The sequence below is a fragment of the Tympanuchus pallidicinctus genome, unplaced genomic scaffold (assembly GCF_026119805.1).
Source record: "Tympanuchus pallidicinctus isolate F22 unplaced genomic scaffold, pur_lepc_1.0 scaffold3, whole genome shotgun sequence".
NCBI classification, from domain to species: Eukaryota; Metazoa; Chordata; class Aves; order Galliformes; family Phasianidae; genus Tympanuchus; species Tympanuchus pallidicinctus.
The window spans coordinates 53105791-53125880 of record NW_026294747.1 but is presented as its reverse complement, the minus strand read 5'-3'; the positions used below and the strand labels follow the sequence as shown (position 1 = coordinate 53125880).

The 20090-nt window shown below is 42.1% G+C and overlaps 3 protein-coding genes across 11 annotated transcripts in view; all 3 read left to right on the top strand.

Annotated features, from left to right (window-relative positions):
- HIF1A (hypoxia inducible factor 1 subunit alpha) overlaps positions 1 to 7436 on the top strand; it is a 30623-nt gene extending 23187 nt beyond the window's left edge. For 3 of the 5 annotated variants that reach the window (XM_052696100.1, XM_052696098.1, XM_052696099.1), the window contains 3 exons: positions 195 to 303; positions 2892 to 3018; positions 3167 to 7436. In XM_052696100.1, the coding sequence (XP_052552060.1) occupies positions 195 to 303; positions 2892 to 3018; positions 3167 to 3318 (388 nt within the window). In that variant the 3' untranslated portion in view covers positions 3319 to 7436. Of the gene's footprint in view, positions 1 to 194; positions 304 to 2891 lie in introns of all 5 variants that reach the window. The other 2 variants (XR_008209622.1, XM_052696101.1) reach the window with 2 other exon arrangements.
- Positions 7437 to 9292: 1856 nt separating this feature from the next.
- Positions 9293 to 17208, top strand: SNAPC1 (small nuclear RNA activating complex polypeptide 1). Of its 3 annotated transcripts, none has more exons than XM_052696117.1 (10): positions 9312 to 9576; positions 9814 to 9973; positions 11104 to 11244; positions 11680 to 11784; positions 12730 to 12888; positions 13253 to 13327; positions 13959 to 14021; positions 14672 to 14813; positions 15623 to 15706; positions 16767 to 17208. In XM_052696117.1, the coding sequence occupies exons 1-10, from the start codon at positions 9449 to 9451 to the stop codon at positions 16796 to 16798; spliced, it is 1089 nt and encodes a 362-aa protein (XP_052552077.1). In that variant the 5' UTR covers positions 9312 to 9448; the 3' UTR covers positions 16799 to 17208. The 3 variants fall into 3 exon arrangements, with proteins under 3 accessions (XP_052552079.1, XP_052552077.1, XP_052552078.1); XM_052696118.1 differs by having other exon boundaries at positions 9326 to 9576; positions 14672 to 14795; XM_052696119.1 differs by lacking the exon at positions 11104 to 11244 and having other exon boundaries at positions 9293 to 9576.
- Positions 17209 to 17853: 645 nt separating this feature from the next.
- Positions 17854 to 20090, top strand: part of SYT16 (synaptotagmin 16) — a 121101-nt gene continuing 118864 nt past the window's right edge. The window contains exons 1-2 of one of the 3 annotated variants that reach the window (XM_052696105.1): positions 17854 to 18345; positions 19905 to 20031. The gene's annotated coding sequence lies outside the window, so the exon portion shown is untranslated. Of the gene's footprint in view, positions 18346 to 18897; positions 19026 to 19904; positions 20032 to 20090 lie in introns of those variants that run through there. The other 2 variants (XM_052696106.1, XM_052696108.1) reach the window with 2 other exon arrangements.

The following is a 20090-nucleotide window of genomic DNA, read 5'->3' as shown; positions in this document are numbered from 1 at the left end:
ATTCTGAGCTCCATACAAAGATTAAATGCTAACATTTTCTATGCTCCTAGGCAATAATTGTTTAAATTAGACAGTTACTAAACAATACTAGTATGGTTCTTAAATTCAGTTCTGTCATATTGTATTTGTCCACAAAAGAAGAATGGCTCGAGAACAGTAGAATCCTCTTAACAGCCTGAATCAATTTTTCTTAGATCTACTGCAATGGATGAAGAACTAAATCCAAAGATGCTAGCTTTGCATAATGCTCAGAGAAAACGAAAAATGGAACATGATGGTTCACTTTTTCAGGCAGTTGGAATTGTGAGTTTTGTTTTACCGTTTTAACATATTCACTTTTAACCTTGCCATTTCTGACATGAGGCTTCAGTGCAGACTCCAGAGTTTAGCTGTTGGTGTGCAATGGAATCCTGGGATCAAAAATAACTGTTTGGGCATGAAATTCCCTCGTCTATGCAAACACTGTTTTAGTTCTTTTACTGTCGGTTGTTTCAAAGTGCCCTCTGTACCTAAGTGCATTTCTGATTAGATAGAAGATATCTGTGAACATACATGCGAGGAGGCATGCTTCATTAGCAGAATAATGCACAAATGTAAGGCAAAATTGTCCTATTTACTTCACTTCTGCTTTCAAACTCAGTTTTCATATTCATGAGTACTGGACAGCCTTCTTACACCTCTTATTCTTTCATTTCTCCTTGAGTCTGAGGTTCCTTTTTTTAGTTTGGTCAGATAACAAAACCATCTGAACCACAGAACGTGAGTTCACACAATCTAGCAAACTTGCATTGGTACCACGAGTTTTTCTCTCGTTTGTGACTGCGAGTACCGCATTGTTGTCCATCTAAGCTATTCAAAAGGAACTCTGTAGGTATTCTAAGACTTCTGTACTTGACTGGCACTGTTCAGTTTGTTATCTTCTGTAAGGGTATTTTGTCTCTATAATCTTTGATTCTTAATGTCATTTTTTTTAGTAGTTTGAAATTTTGGGCTTTGCAATGATTTGCATCTCTCTTCTTGGTTTCATTGCAAATTCCCACTTCTCTTAAGTTTCTACATAATTAATTCTTGTCTTTTTCTACTGCATTGTAGCTTTTCACATTTTGTTTCTGTAGCAGTCCGTCCATCTCCTGGATGTAGTCATCCATCATGTCTAACAGGGCAGGGTTACTTTTCCTCTGAATGGTTCACTCATGTGAGAAGTCACTGTATGCAGCCTTAGCATTGCTGTCCTCTGTGACAGCTGAGAAAGCATTAATACAGCTTTATTTATTATTATTATTTTTTTTGCTATGGGGTTAGCAGATTTAGAAACAACAACAACAAAACAACAAACATACGCTATTGATCTTATTTGCTAAATGCTTTGCACTTTCATGCACGTTGTTCTGTTGCTTTCAGTAGCTCTTTAGAATTCACAGCTCTGCTACAAGTTTTACTGCCTTTGGTTGCCTTTCTCATGCAGCGGTGCTATGGCTGTGCTATTGTGTTGCTGATACGTATTTCAAAGTAGCTGCACACTAGCAGTTCTGTATTAGCTACTGTAACGAATACAGACTTCTCTGTAAGCTAGAAATATTTTGACAGTTCTGCACTGTCAGAAGCTGAATTTTCCACACAGTGGGGGTCTTAGTGACATTGTTACAATGTTACAATACTTTCGTCGTCTGCTTTCTCTCTCCAAAATGGATTTCTCAGTGTACAAACCAGGCCTTGCAAATGTACAGAAGAAAAACTATATTAAATCCAGGCTTGTATCACATAGCAATTTAGGACTGTGCAAAAACTTGCCATGACTTCCTGGCTAAATGGCAGCAGTATTAATTATTGCAAAGAGTGAAAATAATTGAAGACAAAATGCAACTTCAGGTTTTCTGGAAAATGAAAAAATTAGACAAGGACAAGGTGTGCTACAGTAAGATTATGAAATAATGATCCAAATAATTAAAGCAGAAAAAAGTGAGGTATCTTTCTTCATATGGAGGACTGTAATGCATTCTCAGTAGGAAAACAAAACAAAAGCCAGAACAGGAACAATACCAGTGACTTATCTTGCTATGAAATGCAGCTTCTGAGTTGTTTAACTCCTGTTATACAACTGTCTCTTTGACTTGCATGCATGTTTAATAACCTGAAAACATGTCCCTTAATGGCAGCATTCTTAAATACTTTTTTCTCTTTCTCAACAGTCAGCGTTACTAACAAGGCAAAATCTTGCAGATTCAACCCTTGTTACTAAGATGGTGTTTTTTCCTTCCATCCCATCTTTGTTTCAGTGGTGGCCTTTTCTAATCCTAATTATATGGAGCTTTTAAAAGCTTTCTGATCCCCACATCTTGGATGCTGCCATCAAAAGAATGTGCTAAGGAGCTGTTCTGTAATAGGATGGCTCAGGACTGCATTCCCTTAAGCCTTAGATAGGATGGCTTGGTGTCAACAACTGGTGCACAAGCAGAATTTACAACTTAAACACAGATAAAATCCACTGAGCGAGGTGCCCTGACTCTCCTGTTTACATTACTAATGCCAGTGCAGAAAACCACTAGAGACTCCAGTGGAATCCTGATAGTTATCACACGAGAGCAGTGGTAACCAAATGGGCGTGTATGTGTACCCGTGTTAACCCTGAGCCTGGTATCTGGTGATAACCAGGATTCAGTAATTATTTGGTGTAAGGGAAGTAACCTCTTGAAATCTGATCCCATTTTTTTAAAATTAATTTTTAAGGCTACTATATTGGCAATACATTTGCTCTCAGTTCCGAATGAAATCCACTGTAAACTGTAATAAAGCCAACATCAGCGATAGGGACCCCTAGTTTGGCAAAGGGATGCAGAAGGCCAGAAAGATGCACTATTCAATAAAGAAGCTTCTGTTTCACTTTCTCCTAGGGGTCTTTATTCCAGCAGACAGGTGACCGTGGAGGAAACGCATCGCTGGCCTGGAAACGCGTAAAGGCGTGCAAAAGCAACGGGCACAACGGAGTGGAGCAAAAGACAATCATTCTACTATCGACTGGTTAGTATCCTTACAACACAATGTACGTAGAGGGGGGCAGGGGCTGTGAAAGAAAACTGATGCAAACATACCCAAGCTCATCTCATTCCTGAGAAATCTGGGAGGAAAGTGAATAAAGTGCACTTTTTTCCTTCCCCTCCCTCTATAGACATAGCGAGTAAACTTCTAGGGCAGTCGATGGATGAGAGTGGACTACCCCAACTCACGAGTTACGATTGTGAAGTAAATGCTCCCATACAAGGCAACAGAAACCTGCTACAGGGTGAAGAACTGCTCAGAGCTCTGGATCAAGTTAACTGAGCTTTCACAGTAGTTGTTCCTTTTTTGGACACTGGTGAATCATCACCTAAAGCAGTCTATTTATATTTTCTATATCTGATTTTAGAAGCCTGGCTACAGTACTGCACTAATTCAGTTAGTTCAGTTTTGATCCCTTTCTACTTATTTTGACAGTCTTTTTAATACATTCTTTATGTAACAATAACTCAAACCGTAGTGCATTTTTATAATTCTTTGGTACATACACCTTCAAGTCCATTACATTTAAAACACACTTGCAATAGCAGCTTAGAAATATGCACCTGATTTAAAAAATATATTTATTTTTTGGCTGGGGAGTTGGTCACCAAAATCTATCATTAGTAAAACGTCAGCACGTGAAAAACTGGCAATACTTCCATCCTGCCCTTTGTAGGTAGCTGGAAGACTTGTGCTCTCTTACTCTTTATGTTTGAGTACGTTGGTTTTTTTTTTTTAATTTTAATATTTTTTTATAAGAAACAACAACGCTTTGCAGCAGTGCATTGTAGCCACAATCGCACAATATATTTTCTTAAAAAATACCAGCAGTTCCTCATGCAATATATCTGCATTTATAAAAACTAGTTTTTAAGAAGAATCTTTTGTTTGCCTACGAAATCATGTTTAAAGCTGGATTACGTCATTATTTTAGTCACGTTGTAATATAAATTGTTCTTAAATGCTGTCTGATGCTTTTGACTTCAGAGTGTGATTAGTCGAAGGGAAAGGATTTATCTGGGAAGGGCTAGCAGCATTTTATTTGGGTACATTCTCAATTTAGAGAGAGAGTTTGATGTTCTTAAAGTAGTCACTTTGCCAGCTTAAAAGAAATCCCTGCCTGTAGTTGTTGAAGTTAATGCTAATATTGTGTATGATCTTAAATCTAAATGTTCAGCTTACCCTGTGTGGTATAGGTGATATTTCAAGCAGATTGTAAACCATCTTGCATTGTTAGCAGTTTTATCTAGTACATCATTGAGTTGCTCAATATTTTAATGTTTTGGTTTTAAGCACCTTGTTGCTATTAACATCCGTATATTTTCGTGTAGATTTCAATAACTTGAATATATTTAGAAGCCTTTTTATTTAGAAATATATAGTTGTCACAAACATCTTATTTTCCTATATGTACTGTACAAAACCTTCATTTGCTCGTTCTTTTGCTCTTTGTGGTTGGATCTAACACTAACTGTATTGTTTTCTTACATCAATAAACTATATGTGGACCAGGCCCCCTCGGGGAGTGTGTTATCTGAGAAAAATGAGATAATTTATATTTTTGTTAGTGGTTATTGTTCATCCATGTTCCCTTTTTAACTTAGACTTGATTGGAAATCACAGCTTCCTTCTTTGATCGTACCATCTCCAACTTAATTATGAGCCTATTCAGTACTAAATTCTCCTACACAGTGTTGTACTACCGGCGGCCAAAGATGTTCAATTTTTTCACTTGTTATCACACCAGTTAGCAAACTTGAAAGGGAGAAGACAGCATATGTGTTACGGCAGAGCAAAAAGACTTTTTCCTTAAGACCAGCTTAGAGGCTCGTCTCTGGAAGCATTATCAAGGTAACACTGGAAAGCAGGAAAAAGTAAAATTCACGAGGGATCAATTAAAGGTGAACTTCTTAAAATTGCAGTGAGAAATGAAGCTGGTACTCTGTGATAGAGAAGGGTTGTTCTACGTTGTTGTGCTGTTGACTCGGTAACTTTGCTGTCCTAAAACCTGATACTATTGATACAACCTTGTAATGTGTAAATAGGGTCAAGATATTCTGTGCATTCTTCACAAAGTATTTTAGGAAACTTACGTCACTGTAAGAAATGAAGTGTGGATGTCACGATTTATTCTGGAATCTTTCGTTTCATTGACCTCCTGTAGAGTACTTCAAAATCACTGTGATGGTGAATAAGCTTCACGTGCTTTTTAAAAATACTGTTACAGTTCTACAGAAGCAAGAGCACTTTCCAAACTGACACAAGTGTGCTAATGAAACTAAATGGAACCATTGTTAAAAGATAAGGCACTGGTAGTGAAATCTGGTTGTGTGTTTGAGTAGAAGTTGCATAGAGAGAGAAAGCATGAGCATGGACTGCAGGATTAGTGCAGAATGAACATCTTGAATACACACACCTAGTAGATATTAAGGGTTTGCACAGAAGCCCTTGGATGTGGCGGTGTGCTTCCCACGGCAGTGCTTTCTCCAGTAGCAGTAGCAGCTGTGACAGTGAAGCTGGTAAAGGCTTAGGAAAGGCACCAGCAGACATGGGTTTAAATGAGCACTATTTCACCTAAGGATCTTCCCCATTTTCTGTCACATGTACTAACAAGCACAGCATGTTGTTTACTATGCTTGTAGAAGTGAATGAAATAAGACTGAACTGCAGTACGTGCAGCTGTTTGCACTGCGGGCAACTGGAGGAAAAAAAAGAAAAGGTCTTAGCCTGAAAACTTAACTTTTAAAGTTAGACCTGAGATTTCAAGCGTTCTCTTTTTTTCCCCTCCCACTGACCCCTAATTATTGTAACCGTAATTATCAAGACCTGCTCCCTATGGCTGTATTCTGGAAGTTACAGCTTCCCTACATTTTCACAACTAAGACTGATGTGCTGTAGTTACTGGGAATGGTTCTTCAGCTCTCAGAGATGCTGAAGAAAGCATGGAAAAGTAACAGTAACTGCTCCGGGCTGCTCAAAGCTGTGCTAAACGCTGCTGCGTGTTTGCTAAACCTGGAAGCAGTCATTGTAGCTGCTTTCATTTCTTTCCTTAGATTTTAGGACTCTCCAGCCTCATGCTAATCCTTTGGAGGACAAGATTTTTGTATACATTTATTTCTACACATTTGCTTCATGATTTTGAATAAGTTTAGTTGGTTTTTTTTTAAGTGTTGAGGCATTATCTTATAGCACTTACTCTTTACCAGTAGTAAAGAAGGAACTGCAGCTGGATGTGGTACCTGCTTTTGCATATGAAACATACTAAATTAAGAGCTTCACAAATTAAGAGACAGTTTTGCTTTCAGCAGCTCATCGGGACTGCAGCAGTAATCAAACCATGCACTTCACTGAGTGGTTGTCCAGCAGCTTAGGTGTAATATACTTGAAGTTGCCCGGAGTCCAGAGTGCACACTTCCTACCACACCTTTTGCCATGCAGTAAGATGGATTTAGACTGTATATTGATCTTGAAAAACCTCTGGTATTATAGAAACATTTTATATTAACAGTTTCCATTCCTGTTGTACGCACAAAGTCCCTGATAGTAATTATGAATCACTTTAGAAAGACAGATGCCAGAAAGAACAATTAAAGCTTTACATGCTTGCAATGAAATAAAGGTATAGGGATCAAAAATTATTACAGGTTTAATAACTGCATATTTAGAAGAAACATTCATTATTTAAACAGCTTCTTAAACAGCTAAACAAAGGTAGCTGAAGACAGAAACATGGGCTGTTCCACTGATAGCTGTTGGCTGGCTTTCTCTGTTGTTAAACTGCTGAATGAATTATTTCCTTCCACAAATCCAGGAGGCAGGCTAGAGGATAGGCCTGAGGTCAATCATCTGTTCTCCATCCCCTCTGATTAGCTGCTACTGAACAGCACGCACAATTCACCCAAATGTCACTGCACTTATGGATATTGTTCAGATTGCAATTATCCAGCATGAAAACAAACATTTCACAGGCCAGGAATACTCTGTAGGAAGGCCAGTATTGTCATAGGAACTCGTGAGCTGAATACCCAGCTTTCATTAGCAATCATAATACGCTTGACTCCCTGGAAAACTCTGATGTTGAGAACTGTGATTTTGATCCATGTTTTAAAACTGAGGTGTCATTTTCTTTCTGCTTCCCTGCTTACCTTGAGCAAAGCTTGCCAAGTTACCAAAAAGTTAAGAGTTTGCTACTGGATTTATACAGTATGGTAGATTTTGTGAATAACTGCAGTATTCTCTCATGAAAAAAAGTGGTATATTTTGATGGAATTCTTTTCTGGAACCAAGTACAACCTATTGCAATTGTATTTCTCTCGAAACACTTTGACATACTTGTGATTGTACTTCTTTTTGATTGTGTAACGGTATAAAATTCAATAAAAGAGAGGGTTTGTTTCTAATCTGTGACACCTGTGATCTTTCTGTTCATCAATTAGCCCCATTCTGAAAGACGGACATGGCAAAAACACTTTGAAAAAGAAAGTAAATACACACTATGAGCACAACTGAAACTTGCGTGTTTGAGGTGCAACCCACCTCGTGCTGAAGTCAACAACCCCCGTAAGTAAACATACACGTGGTCTGTTTTCCAAAAGCATTTATGAATTGTTCTCACCCTTACAGCCAAAACCACTCACGGTGGTTATCCCATCTCAATCAAGTGCACAGCACCCCTGAACAGGAGAGGATAAGCACACAGTTCCAGTCTAACACCAGGGACTGTGCAGGTGCTGCTGCGGGAAAACACAGAGAACAGAGCAATGGATATGGAGGCAGGGGGACTAAGATTTAAAAGAAACCTCTGAGTAATCAAGAACACCCTTAGTAACAAAACAGAAGCAATTTCAAATCCGAGATGATTTTCCAGGTGATTTCAGCTGCTCTCAACACATGCAAATAGTAAGACAGTAAGAATCCCAAGATCTTGCTAAGTGAACACCGTTTCCTATTGCACAAATTAGAAATTTCCTGCAATGTTTCTGTTTTGTTGTGATGAAGCCTGAAAGCAGGAAGCACGCACAAATGCTATCAACTCAGCAGAGTACGACCCCATTATTATATGATCCCCGGTACTAGTGATGTCTACGTATTTTGTTAAATAGCATATTAAAGCTAGGTGACGTACGTTCATGAAAACAAGATTTCCATGTTCTCAATTTGAAAAAGTATTCTGAACACATACGATACTCAAAAATAAACGAGTTACCCTGTGCCATATGCAACTTGAGAAACCTGTTATTTATAGCTATGTTTACGCAGGATAAATAGCTTAACTTGCATCTTACAGGGCAGGACAAGCGGGAACTCGTATCCCTTTGTTTAGCAGTTATACGAAGAAGATACGGTAACTAGCACGCTGTTCCTTGGAAAGCAGTCAGTGGACAGCTGAAATATACTAATAAATAACACGAAGGAGCACTGAACAAAAACAGTTCATCAAGAAACGTGGAGGATTAATTAGCCTAAAAAAACAACACTATTTGAGTGTAAAAGCAACAGAATGAGAATTTTGCAAGAAGATCCCGTTTGTTTTCCTCTCTCTCTCTCTCTCTCTCTCTCTCACACACACACACACACACACACACACACACACACACACACACACACGAGCCTCGTCCCGCTGCATCCTCTCTCACAGCGCGGTGCTGCAGCCCTGCCTGCCTTACAGAAGCACCGATCCGCCTGGTGCTGCTTCACACTGCATCCCTGAGAAACCACCGTCAAAACTGGGAAAACACACCTGGCGAGCCGCATCGCTGCTGTTACACTAAGGGATAACCGCCGTAACTGCAGCGACGGCTCCGGCCCCTGCCTCCCGTCCCTGCGCCCATCGGGGTCCGTACGCGTGGGCTGAGGAACGCTAACCGCTGTCCCCACAGCGTCAGCATCCAGTTCCATTAGCTCACCGGGGTCACACGGGATGAACGGGGTCGCAGCCCTACGTCTTTAAACAGCACTTGAACTAAATGTATTTTCAGAAACAAACCAACCAACCACCCGGCCGCGCCGCTCGCTCGCAGCTCGGTGCGCACAGCCCCGCTCCCCGCCGTTCCCGCTCTCCCTCACAGACCTGCGCTCCGGCCGCTCTCCGCCGCCTCGGCCGCCGCCCGCGCCTACGTGCGCCGGGGAGCGAGGGGTCAGAGAGCCGCCGGAGCCCGCACCGCTCCGCGCCGAAGCCGCGCCCACCCACTCTACGTGCAGCCCGGCAGCCGCGGCCCCCCGCTCCCCGCCCGCCTACGTGTGGCAGTGCATGCGGGGAGCGCCCGGCACAGCGCACCCCAGCCAAGCCCCGCCGCCCTCCCTCACGGAGAACCCGTGCACGGAGCAGCGCGCATGGCCGGGAGCTGCGCAGGCGCCCTGATGGGACGCGGGGCGCGTTAATGGCGGCGGGGTGAGCTGTGAGCCGCGAGCCATGAGTGTCGTGCCTGGGCTGCAGGAGGACTGCGAGGCGCTGCTCGGTGCCTTCCAGGAAGCCGACACCGTCCGCTTCGAGCGCTTTGCTGAGCTGTGGCGGGAGCGCCGCTTCCACACCATCTTCCAGTGAGTGACCGGCCCTTGTGGGTTGGCTTAAATAGTATAACGTAGATTGTTGCCTTTTTCACTCCGGATCTAATTTACTACACGCAGTGCTGCTTGAGAACATAGAGCACAGCCCTCTGTGGAGTTACCAAGAGTAACGCTTTAAAGTTCCTAGAGCTCGCTGCTGCGTTATGGATGCTGTGACACCCGTGCTTTTACTGTCGGTTGCTGCAGCGTATTGCTTTCTGTTTGCTGTAGTGGTAGAATGAGAGCTCTGGAGAGGAATAAGATCACAAAGAAGACGTTGGAGCTGGCACAGCAGTACTTCTTGCCGCCGTATGCCTTCCAGATCCGAGTCGGCGCTCTGTACCTTCTGTACGGGCTCTACAACACGCAGCTCTGCCAGCCGAAAATAAAGGTAACTTACTGAGCCTCCTTGGCAGGTGTGGGGCGTGAGATGTTGTCATGGCATTACTAAGGTTGGAAAGGGTTGCTGAGATTGTTTGTCACCATTATAGTAAAGAAGTTCTTCCTTATGTTTGTATGGAAGTTCCTGTGTTCCAGTTTGTGTCCATTGCTACTTGTTTTGTCTCTGGGCACCATTGAAAAGAGCCTGAGAAAAAAAAAAGAGAGAGAAAAGAACCATCTGTTTGACTCCCACACTTCAGACATTTATGAACAGTGATGAAATTGCCTCTCAATCTTCTCCAGGCTGAACAGTCCCAGGTCTCTCAGTCTTTCCTCATACAGATGTTCTATCTCCCATTCATCTCTGTGGCCGGTGGCTGTACTCTCTCCAGAAGTTCCCTGTCTTTCATGATGGGGAGCCCAGAACTGGACACAGTGCTCCACTAAAGCAGAGCAGAAGGGAAAGGATAACCTCCCTTGACCTGCTGGCCACGCTCTTTTTAATGCACCCTATGACACCGTTGGCCTTCTTGGCCACAAGGGCACACTGTTGGCTCGTGGAACATCCTATTGTCACCAGGACACCAAGGTTTTTCTCCACAGTCAGTGGGAAGCTAGAATATTCTCCTCAAATGTGGAGAGAACTCCACGACAGCCTTGGTTGTTTATTAGAATTTCAACAAAGTGGAGACTGGTTAAATTATTTCCAGTTCCTGTTAACTAGAAGTAGAATTCGTAAATAGGTGGAAAGTCTGAGCAATATGTGCCTTCTTACTGCCTCTAGGAGAAGAGATTGGTATAGAAATGAATTAGAAAATCAGTGCAAGTGGTTTGTGCAGAAACAGTTGTGTATGTTGTGTGCACAACTGAGTCCAAATTCCTTACACAGGAAACAAAGTATTTTACAGTGATGTCATTACATCTCAATCTTATAGAGGAGTCGTTTTACAGAGATGAATTCTGGCAATTTTAAAGCCACTGCTATACAGGAAATGTTGGTGAGCGCAGGAATCATCCAAGAAGGTGCCTTAAGTAGAATGAAAGTGAAGTGGGCTGAGCAGGTGGGAGGATGGAAAGCAAGAAATGAGGAAGACTTTCTTGAGCAGGGCATTGTAACAGTACACAACTGATTTGTTGCAGATCAGGATTGCCCTCAAGGACTGGCCTGAAGTCCAGAGCTTTCAACAGGATCTGATAGATTCCCAGCATTATGATGCAGCATACATCTTTAGGACACTGCGTCGTGCCAGAGCATTCCATTTCACAGCAATGCCAAAGCTAGTGAGTTATTTTGTTAACAACCTACCATTTTTAATAAAATATCTTCAGCTTTCAATGGCTGGCAGTCCAACAGCACTCGTGTGCTTGACGCTGTGCACTGTGCCTTGCTTTATGTAACTGGGCACACAACATAAAGCTTAGAGGACGTTTGAATGCAGCACATTTCTCACCTGACTTTTTTTTTCAGTATCTAATCTTGTTACAATTTGAGATGTCGTGTAACTTGTGGAAATGTTGAGCTCCTGAGTTAGAGGGCTGGAATGATTTTTTTAAAGTGCTGGTTGAGCACTTGGCTGCGAAGATGCATGCTGTTGTCCATGAGGTAGTTTTATGCCTTTCAGCATCTCTTGATTGTTAGATATGCAGCTAAAACTCTCAAGAGTAGGGTGGTTTAAGTTGACCTTTCACGTTACAAAGCCTTGTCTCCTGCTTTAGCTAAACTACAGAACTAAGAAGAAGATCCAAGAAAATGAATGCAAAGAAGAATTTAAAGATCCAAGTAACAGAGTAAGCAGCCTCATCACGAATGATGTATTGGAGGTACAGTAACTTTAAACTGTGATTAAGCTTCTGTTTGTTCTGGTGTTTTTCTTCTGTTATTGAAAAGCTATACATTCTCTAATTAGCCCAAGATGGTCCTTTGTGCATTTCTTATGGAATGCAGACTAAGGTGATAGTCTGTCTTAGCAGTTTTTTTGAATATTCAGAAACACAGTATTTAATTGGGAAGAATTTTTGTACCTGTTGCTACCATATGGTACCTGTACCACACATTCCTATGTTTTTTCTGGCTTTGCCTCAATAAGATGTAAATGGTAAAGGGAAAAATGGCCATTTCCCTTCCCAAGGGGTGGGGGAGGGTGAAGAAAAAAAAGAAAAATGTTGAGTTGGGAAAAGCAGGTTTGTTTTGTTGTGTCTGCAGATTGCAGCTGGAGGCTGGGTATGGATAGTAAGACCTTAATCACCAAAGGTTATAGCCTTTTCTAACCTCTGTTTTTCCTTTTAAAACTTGGTTTTCTTAAACATATAAAATATTTCTTTTTTTTTTTTAAAAAAAAAAAAAAAGCCACAACAGAACAGTGATTGAAGCAGGTTATAGCTTGCATTGTACATTGTAACTCAGTAAATCCTTGCTTAAAAAAGTCCAGTTATCTGAAATGTTGGCATGAGAAGGCTGTGAAGTGATTCCTCTGAAGAGATGAAGAAAGGAGACCTCCTTGAGGTCTGATCCTTGGCATCACTGAGCCTTCCTTCTTGGTTTAAACAAAAGATACTCTTTCTTCTTTTGCTTACTCGGTGTGCTGATGGGGAAGTGCTAGGTAATATTACTGCTAGGCTCTCTGAAATGAAACTGATACAAATAATCTAACTTCTGCTAATTCAGTGGTGTCCTTAGGTTATATAATCTTGGTTTTCTTCAGCGAGAACTCATATCACTTTATGCTGTAATCTTTTTCCTGAAAAGTGTCTCTTTTCCTGTTTTAGGAACTGATGAATATTCATGAGCACTATCAGAAAATGAAATGTGCCATATCAGCTGACAAATCCCAGCCAGACAAGGCCCTGAGCTTGATAAAAGAGGAATTTGTAGTTTCTCTTAAAGACATGGCTTTGGAACATCAGGAATGGCAGCAAAAAAGATTGGTAGGTAATACCAACCACTGTGCTGTGGCAATTTAACAGGTTATGTGAGAGTGTAAGAACTGGTGTAGAGCTGGGATCTCAGTCTAAGAACTGGAACACTGAAGAATGGAGCGAGTCAAACTCAGGGTTGTGGTGTGGGGGAAAGGATGGTGACTTGTATGTGACACTGGCTGCATGATAACAGAAATGTTTGCCCTGGAATGTGTGATTTGTGGATGGTATTAGAATGACCGTGCGAAATACCTCTGTAGCAGTTTATGGTCAAGGAAAGGCTGTAATGTCAGATTAGTGAAGAAAATGGACACATGTGGTTACTGCTCTGTGAGTGACTGACATTGAAAAAACATTCTGTATTGTCCTTCAGAAATTGTTACTAAAAGCTAAAGAAGATGATGAAATGCCAAACAGAGTGGAAGAAGGAACTTCGCTAAGATCAGAAGTAAGAAAAATGAACTTGTTTGCTACATTGCACAGGCAGAATCTGCTAATTTCTTAACTCAATATCATAGGTGAGGTGGGTTTTTCCTGTCATTCCAGGGCTTGACAAAGTCAAAGTAAGTTCCAGGAATAATTAGTAGAGTTGGGGTTTTTATTTTAAGTTGTGTTGTTTGCTGTTAAGCTCTGAGCACACTGCTGTGATAGTACTGGGATGCTAGAAGTAAAAAAGATACGGCCCCTTTCAGATAAGGAAGGGAAAGAATTGTGTTTTCTTGGCCAAACACCTTCATGATCCCTCCCAGAGTTTCACCTAAATGCAGTAACTATTTTTAATGCTGTAAAATTCTCTTGTATTGTACTTGCCTGCTAGTTTCAACTGTGAATTTGACTAAGAAGTGAACTTTCAAATTTTATTTTCTGTTCCTGAGCTGTGGCAGGAACCTGAAGGCAACCAAATTCAGCTTTGCATTCTTAATGGAACTTGAACTTTATTTAAGAAACAATTTGTCACCATTTATTATGGAATTACAGCAATAATGAAATACTGTGAAATCTGATTTAAGAGTTCGTTTTAATGTTACTGTAATAGAAAATGCAATCTTTTCCTGAGTAATCCTTTTGTTTCTCTGCAGGGTTCTGAAAGAGCAGATGCTTTGGCTAGAATCAAGCACAAGTCTTATTCTGCAGTTGTTGAGGTAGGTGTAAAATTTGATGGTAGAGATGTAGTTATTTTAAATGATAATTTAAAGTACTAACAGTGTGAACAATTGATCAAAAAGGAAGCAGTTAAAATTGCACTCTGTAATTCAGCTTTTGAATGTTCTGGTTTCCATATCTAACACATAGGGGAAACGTGAGGTTCTTGTTATTCTTGTTAGATTAATGAAGCAATGCCAGTGTGGTCTGTGCCTGGGGGTTTTCATTTACAAGGTATCTTTTCATGTCAGTGCTCTGTTTTTAATAGATGGAATTTTAAGTAAATGGAATTAAGAAGTACTTGTGTTCAATGGTTCCTTGAGGCTCAGATGTTTGAAGCTGTGAAGATTCTTGTGAGAATGGAACTTGGGGGTTTAAAGCCAATAGGAAATTTTTGGAATTGTTTCTCTAAGTACTACTCAAAAAATATGATTGAATTCTCCTTCTTATGGCAGAGCCATGATAAACATTGCATCATTCTTTGTTTATTTAGATTATTTATTGGAGAATTCATTATGAAATGAAACAGAACTCTGGGGTGTACAGCAGTTCAGACTTCTGAATGAAGCATTAAATGACATACAGTAACACACAGCTATAGCAGGTTAACTTCTTTTTTTCATAGTTCTTACCAATCTTTACCTTCTAGGCCTCCAAATCCAGAAGACATCGCCAAGTAGTACTAGAATCTTCTGAATCAGGACTGGATTATGGGAAATCTCCAAAACGAAGTAAAAAAAGCAGTAGGAGACCACAGCCAGCAGAGAAAAGAGGTTCTCTGGAAATCAGAGGTTTTTTTCCATTGCCATTTAGGAAGAAATTCTTTACTGTAATGGTGGTGAGACAATGGAACAGGTTGCACAGAGAGGTTGTGGATGATTCATTTACGGGTCTCAAGAAACTGGTTTGGTAACAGTTTTTTGCACTTGCTTACATTCCAAGTATTTGCACATCCCTGCTTGTGCATCTTTTATTTTTTCCTTTTTCCTTTGGACTTGAAAGACAGTCCTTTCATCTCCATCTGCCAGTTCTGAAGGCGTGGGAAATGGCTTTTGTTCTCTGAAGTCAGCTTTCCAGAGTCCAACTTCTAACTGATAAAAGTTGCTCAGCCATTTCAGTCTTTCATTTGGCTTACTGTTTATTGAAGGTTAATGAAAAGTGAGCAGGGAAGTAGTTTTGAATAAACCACCTTGAAGAGAATGATTTCAAAATTCCAAAGTCTGCCTTGCTTAGCTTCTGAGAAAATTCAGCCCACTTCAGAGCTGGGCATTAGGCTACGCTGGCTCTGCTTCACTTCAGAACATTAGGTGTAGTATTGGAGAGGGAATAAGGAGAGGAGCTTTGAATAATCTCTGAACTGAGCTGGTGATCAATGCTGTTAGTTACTTGTTACAGAGCATTTTTCTGCTGAGCCTTATGAAGATACTGGAAACAGGTGTTTCTCCAAACAACCTTTGCCTGCAAAGTCAATACAGATACAAGAGAACAGTCTTCTAACTACTGAAGCTAAGATACAGAAGTGAAAAAGAAACTAATATTAATAAAAAAAGAAAAACAAAAACCCAAAGCTGACTTTTTCTCCTAAAAAATCTGTCTGCAGGTCGGATGCAAGCAGAAAAGGAAACTGTTACTCGCCATATTGGGATGCCTGTAATCACAGAAGAAGACAGCTCAGATACAGAAGGTATCATGATTGAAATTCTAAGAGTCTGTAGGCTTGTTTTGTTAATTGCTCTGTACTATGCTGTATTTTTTTTTTTTAAACTAAAATTGGTGCCTTGAATTGCTTTGCTTTCTTGCAAAAGCTAGGTTAGTTTTCATCCTGTAAATTGTTACATCAAAACCGAAGCTTTGCTCTGATAGTTTGTTGCAAGCAAACATGATGGCAAAATCCTGGGAGTCATGTTCATTGTACATAAAATTATTTCCATTGGCAGTTCATTGATAGTCTGATAGATCCTGCTTACAAAGAGGAAGGCAGACTGAAGAGCTCGACCAGAGATCCTTGCTGTTAGCCTGAAAGAATGGGATTTAATTTATTGAAAGGGAAACAAGAGGATAAGTGCAACTTCTGTAAAGGCCTGGCAGCATAGATGAATGTGAGGAATACATGTTTTGGAGTTAACTTACTATCAAAAACTGTATGTAACAAAAGATTATTTTCATACAAGAGAGAATAATAACAAAATACATCCACAGCAAAGTAGTACGGCCTCTGATCATCATACTTCGCTGCAGACAATTTGAATTCATTCAACTTTTAGACAGGTTGAAGGCATGATGGTGTATTTTATATTGTACATGATGTTGTTTGTTCCTCCTCCAAGTTGTCATGATGTTTTGTCTCTAAGTCAGTTCCTCAGTTCTTTGAATAGTTTTACCAGTATTTGAAGCATTAAAAAATACCCATAAGTAAACTTAGGTGTAACTTTGTTACTAAGTGTTCCATATTAAAGATGTTTATGAGGAACAGAAAGCTCTCGAAGTTGAATAAGTTGGAAAGGACAGTACTTTGTTAATCAATGGGATTTCATTTAATATTTTGAATGATAATATGCCATAGAATCTGGAAATATTTTTTTTTTTCATATTTAAAGTCATGCAGAGAGGGATTCCTGAGGGAATCTCAGGAGCTCATCTAATTCATTTCCTTCTTCTGGGCAGAATTAATTCTAGTTTAATTATTCCCAGGAGGGAAGATAGATTGCAAAGTTTGTCAGAAAAATCTCTTTATTTCCTTTCAGAAGTACCTGTCTCCAAGAGGAGAAGACGTTAGGATCCACTTGGAGAACACTAACGTGAATTGTGATGACAAAATGTAAATGTCAGATGTAACACAGAGTGCTTGTTTGGATTCCACTGGATGTACAACAGGAACTGGCTGGCACCAGAGCTACAGCTGACACAGGAGTACTGGCTCTGAATGCTGTACCTCAGCAGTCTCATGGTACTGCACCTGGTGCCTTCATTCACCTGGCTGATGATTCCTGTGAGAGAAGAAGTTGCTCTGCACTGTGTGAGATGAGAAGAGGGAGAAGATGGTTCCTTCTTGTATTTAGTTTCTATAATGCAATAATCTCTTGGAACTCACCTTGACTTGCAATGACTTTTTAGCAGACACTCTTGAAAGAACAGCTCACAAAATACTTGCCTGTGTTTGTACAATAAATTATTTCTCACTGTTTACTTGCTACATTTTATAGCACGCAAATTCAGCAATATTTATCAATGTAAATTGATAAATTTATACAGGTGTGGGAAATGAACTTGGTGATAAGCCTTTTATTGTATTCAGTCTCCTGCAGATCTGGCTTTGTTGTATATTTGAATGAGGAAATACAGTGCATGTTTATTGTTTATTTTTTTTTGTAGGTGACACCAAGCTGTACAAAGGCAGAACTAGAATTCAAAATGATCTTTATCAATTGGAGCAGTGATGTGGAAAGAAGTAGGAATGGAAGTAAACATGAAGCTTAGCACTAGGAAAAGGTACAGAGTGGGGAAACAATTGCTAGGCAACAGTATTGCAGGAAAAGCAAAAAGACTGAGAATCATGCTGGAGTATTTTCTGTAAACAGTAACATCCTCTAGCATTTGTGTCATCATTCAGCCCTGTAAGGCTTAAATACTCTCTTATGACCATTGATAATAAAAACAAAAAAAAACAAAGTGGGTAATTATTCTCTTTGGTATTTTCTGCAGTTAAACACAGCTGCAAAAAAAAAAAAAAACCCACAACCTGTCAAGAAAGGCCAAAGAGTTTGAGGTGTCCTTTTCTACAAGAATAAGTAGGGATACAAAAGATTTTTTTTTTTTGGCATAAAAGGGGTCTGAACTGAGTGAGTTACTGTGGTAGGTATTTCAGAGCCCAAAGGAATGAAAGTGCCTTTACCTAGATGAAGGAACTCTGAAGTGAAAAGATAAAGGGTTGGAATATAAAAACGGCAGGTATTAAATGCATTAGTTGGTAAGGAGGAGCAGGCCCAAGTGACAAAAATTGGACACTGGAAAAGTTAATAATTAAGCACCAGTATTGCACTCAAACCCTCATTTATGGACAACAAGGAAGCGCTTTATTAAGAAGCCAAAAATGTAATTGACTGAAGAATGGTATTCATAGCACAGTAATCACCATTTGTATAGCAAAGCTAAAGGATCCTCTGCGTGGGCATTTGAACGTGTGGAGGCCATGTTTGCAAGGGCAAGGGGGCAGTACTATGAAATGTTCAGGTGCCACCTGTTTAGAAGACACTTACGTGGAAGACATTTTGCACTGTAATTTTCACTGCAGTGGAAAAATCAGCAAGGCCCAAGCAAGCCAAGGTAAGTGCAAAAGGTACTGTGGGCCGTGTGGGGAGTGAACATCACGTCTAGAAGAATCCTAACCAAAAAAAAGTAAAAAAAAGAAATAGACTATGCAAGATTAGTGGGAAAGGTTTGAGAGTGGTTGTAAGAGGCTTCATAGCTCTGTAACGTGTATGTAGACCCTTCCAGGTCACAGCAACGGGAAGAAACGAACTGGAGCACTAAGGTTGGAAAAGCTCCCTGCGGTCAGGCAGCCCTCAGCTGTGCGCGGCGCAGCCCGCCGCGTTCTCCACACACCTCAGGCACGTCGGGCGGTCCCGGGGCACCTCGAGGCGTTGGAAGTCGCGCAGCATTTTGGGAGAGACGGGGTGAAACCGCCGATCCTCCCTAACTGCCTTTGTCCGAATTCCGTTGCGCGCCCCGGGGCTGCGGGCAGCGGTTATGGGGTGCGGGCTGATACGGAGCCCCGCTCCTGCGGAAAGCCGCGCCGCCTTCAGCCCTCACGGCTCCGCGCGAAGAGAAGGCGGCGGGGCCGGGATCCCCTCCGCGCGGCCCGGGGGCTCCCCCCGCGGCGAGGCGGGCGGCGGGGAGGTGCCGTGCGGGTCGGTCAGCGCGTCCCCTCCCCGGGCCGAGCTCCGAGTCCCCGGCCGCCGCCATCGGGAAGTCGGGCCGCGCCGCTGCGGCCGTGGCGACGGACGGTGAGTGGAAGCCGGCGGCGCCCGGAGCGGGGGGAGCGGTCGGTCCCTGACCGCGGCCGGGGACTTCACCGAAGGCGGGGGGTGTCGGTGCGGTCTCTACCGCGGGGCGGGGCGGGCAGGTAGGAGCGCGGGGATACGGGTTTGGGGGGAGAGAAACCGCTTAACGACGTGCGCTTTGAAAAGCACGAACAAAGAGCGGGTGGCCTTGCGGTTACGGGAGGCTTGGCTGCGTCCGTGCGCTTCCAGGCACGGCGGGGCTGCTGGGGTTCTGACCGCGCTGATGCGAAGGTAATCGCCTGCCGCGCCACGATCGATTCCTCCGTTCCCGTCCCCACCCGGCGTGAGCCTGGGTTGCAGTAGAGCCCCGGCTGCGGGAGGGCTGGCGCTGCTGCTCACACCTCATTGCGCAGCCCCCCCGCTTACAGCCCGGCTCCGCGCTGTTACCGAGCGCCCGGGGATCTCTCTGTGTCTTTCCCCAGCTTGTTTGGAGGACAGATAGACCTGGTAGCCTTGAAAGACATCAGGATGGCATGCCACGGTTCATAAGCTTGCAATAACAAAATCCCAAGCTTGGAGGGGAGATTTAGGTTGGATGCCAGCGGGAAATTCTTTACAGAGAGAGTGGTGAGGTGCTGGCTGTTCCAGAGAGGCTGTGGATGCCCCGTCCCTGCAGGTGTTCAAGGCCAGGTTGGATGGGGCCCTGGGCGGCCTGGTCTGGTATTAAATAGGGAGGTTGGTGGCCTTGTATGTGGCAGGAGAGTTGGAGATTCGTGATCCTTGAGGTCCCTTCCAACCCTGGCCATTCTATGATTCTGTGAGCTCTTCATAAGGATTGGACTTAGTGGGGAGAATAATTTCTCTCTTCCTTTTGTCATACAGTGATGCTCACCTGTGTCTGCTGTTCCACACTGTCTTTCAAAACTGTGCCCCAAAGGGGAGGTGACCCTGGACAAGGCCCAGACCGACATGATGTGGACGTGGCTTTTGGAGTTCTCCTCCCGTGAATGTGAGTAGATGGAACTAAGAGGACAGCAGGGAGTGAAACAGTTGCTTGTGGTGCTGTAT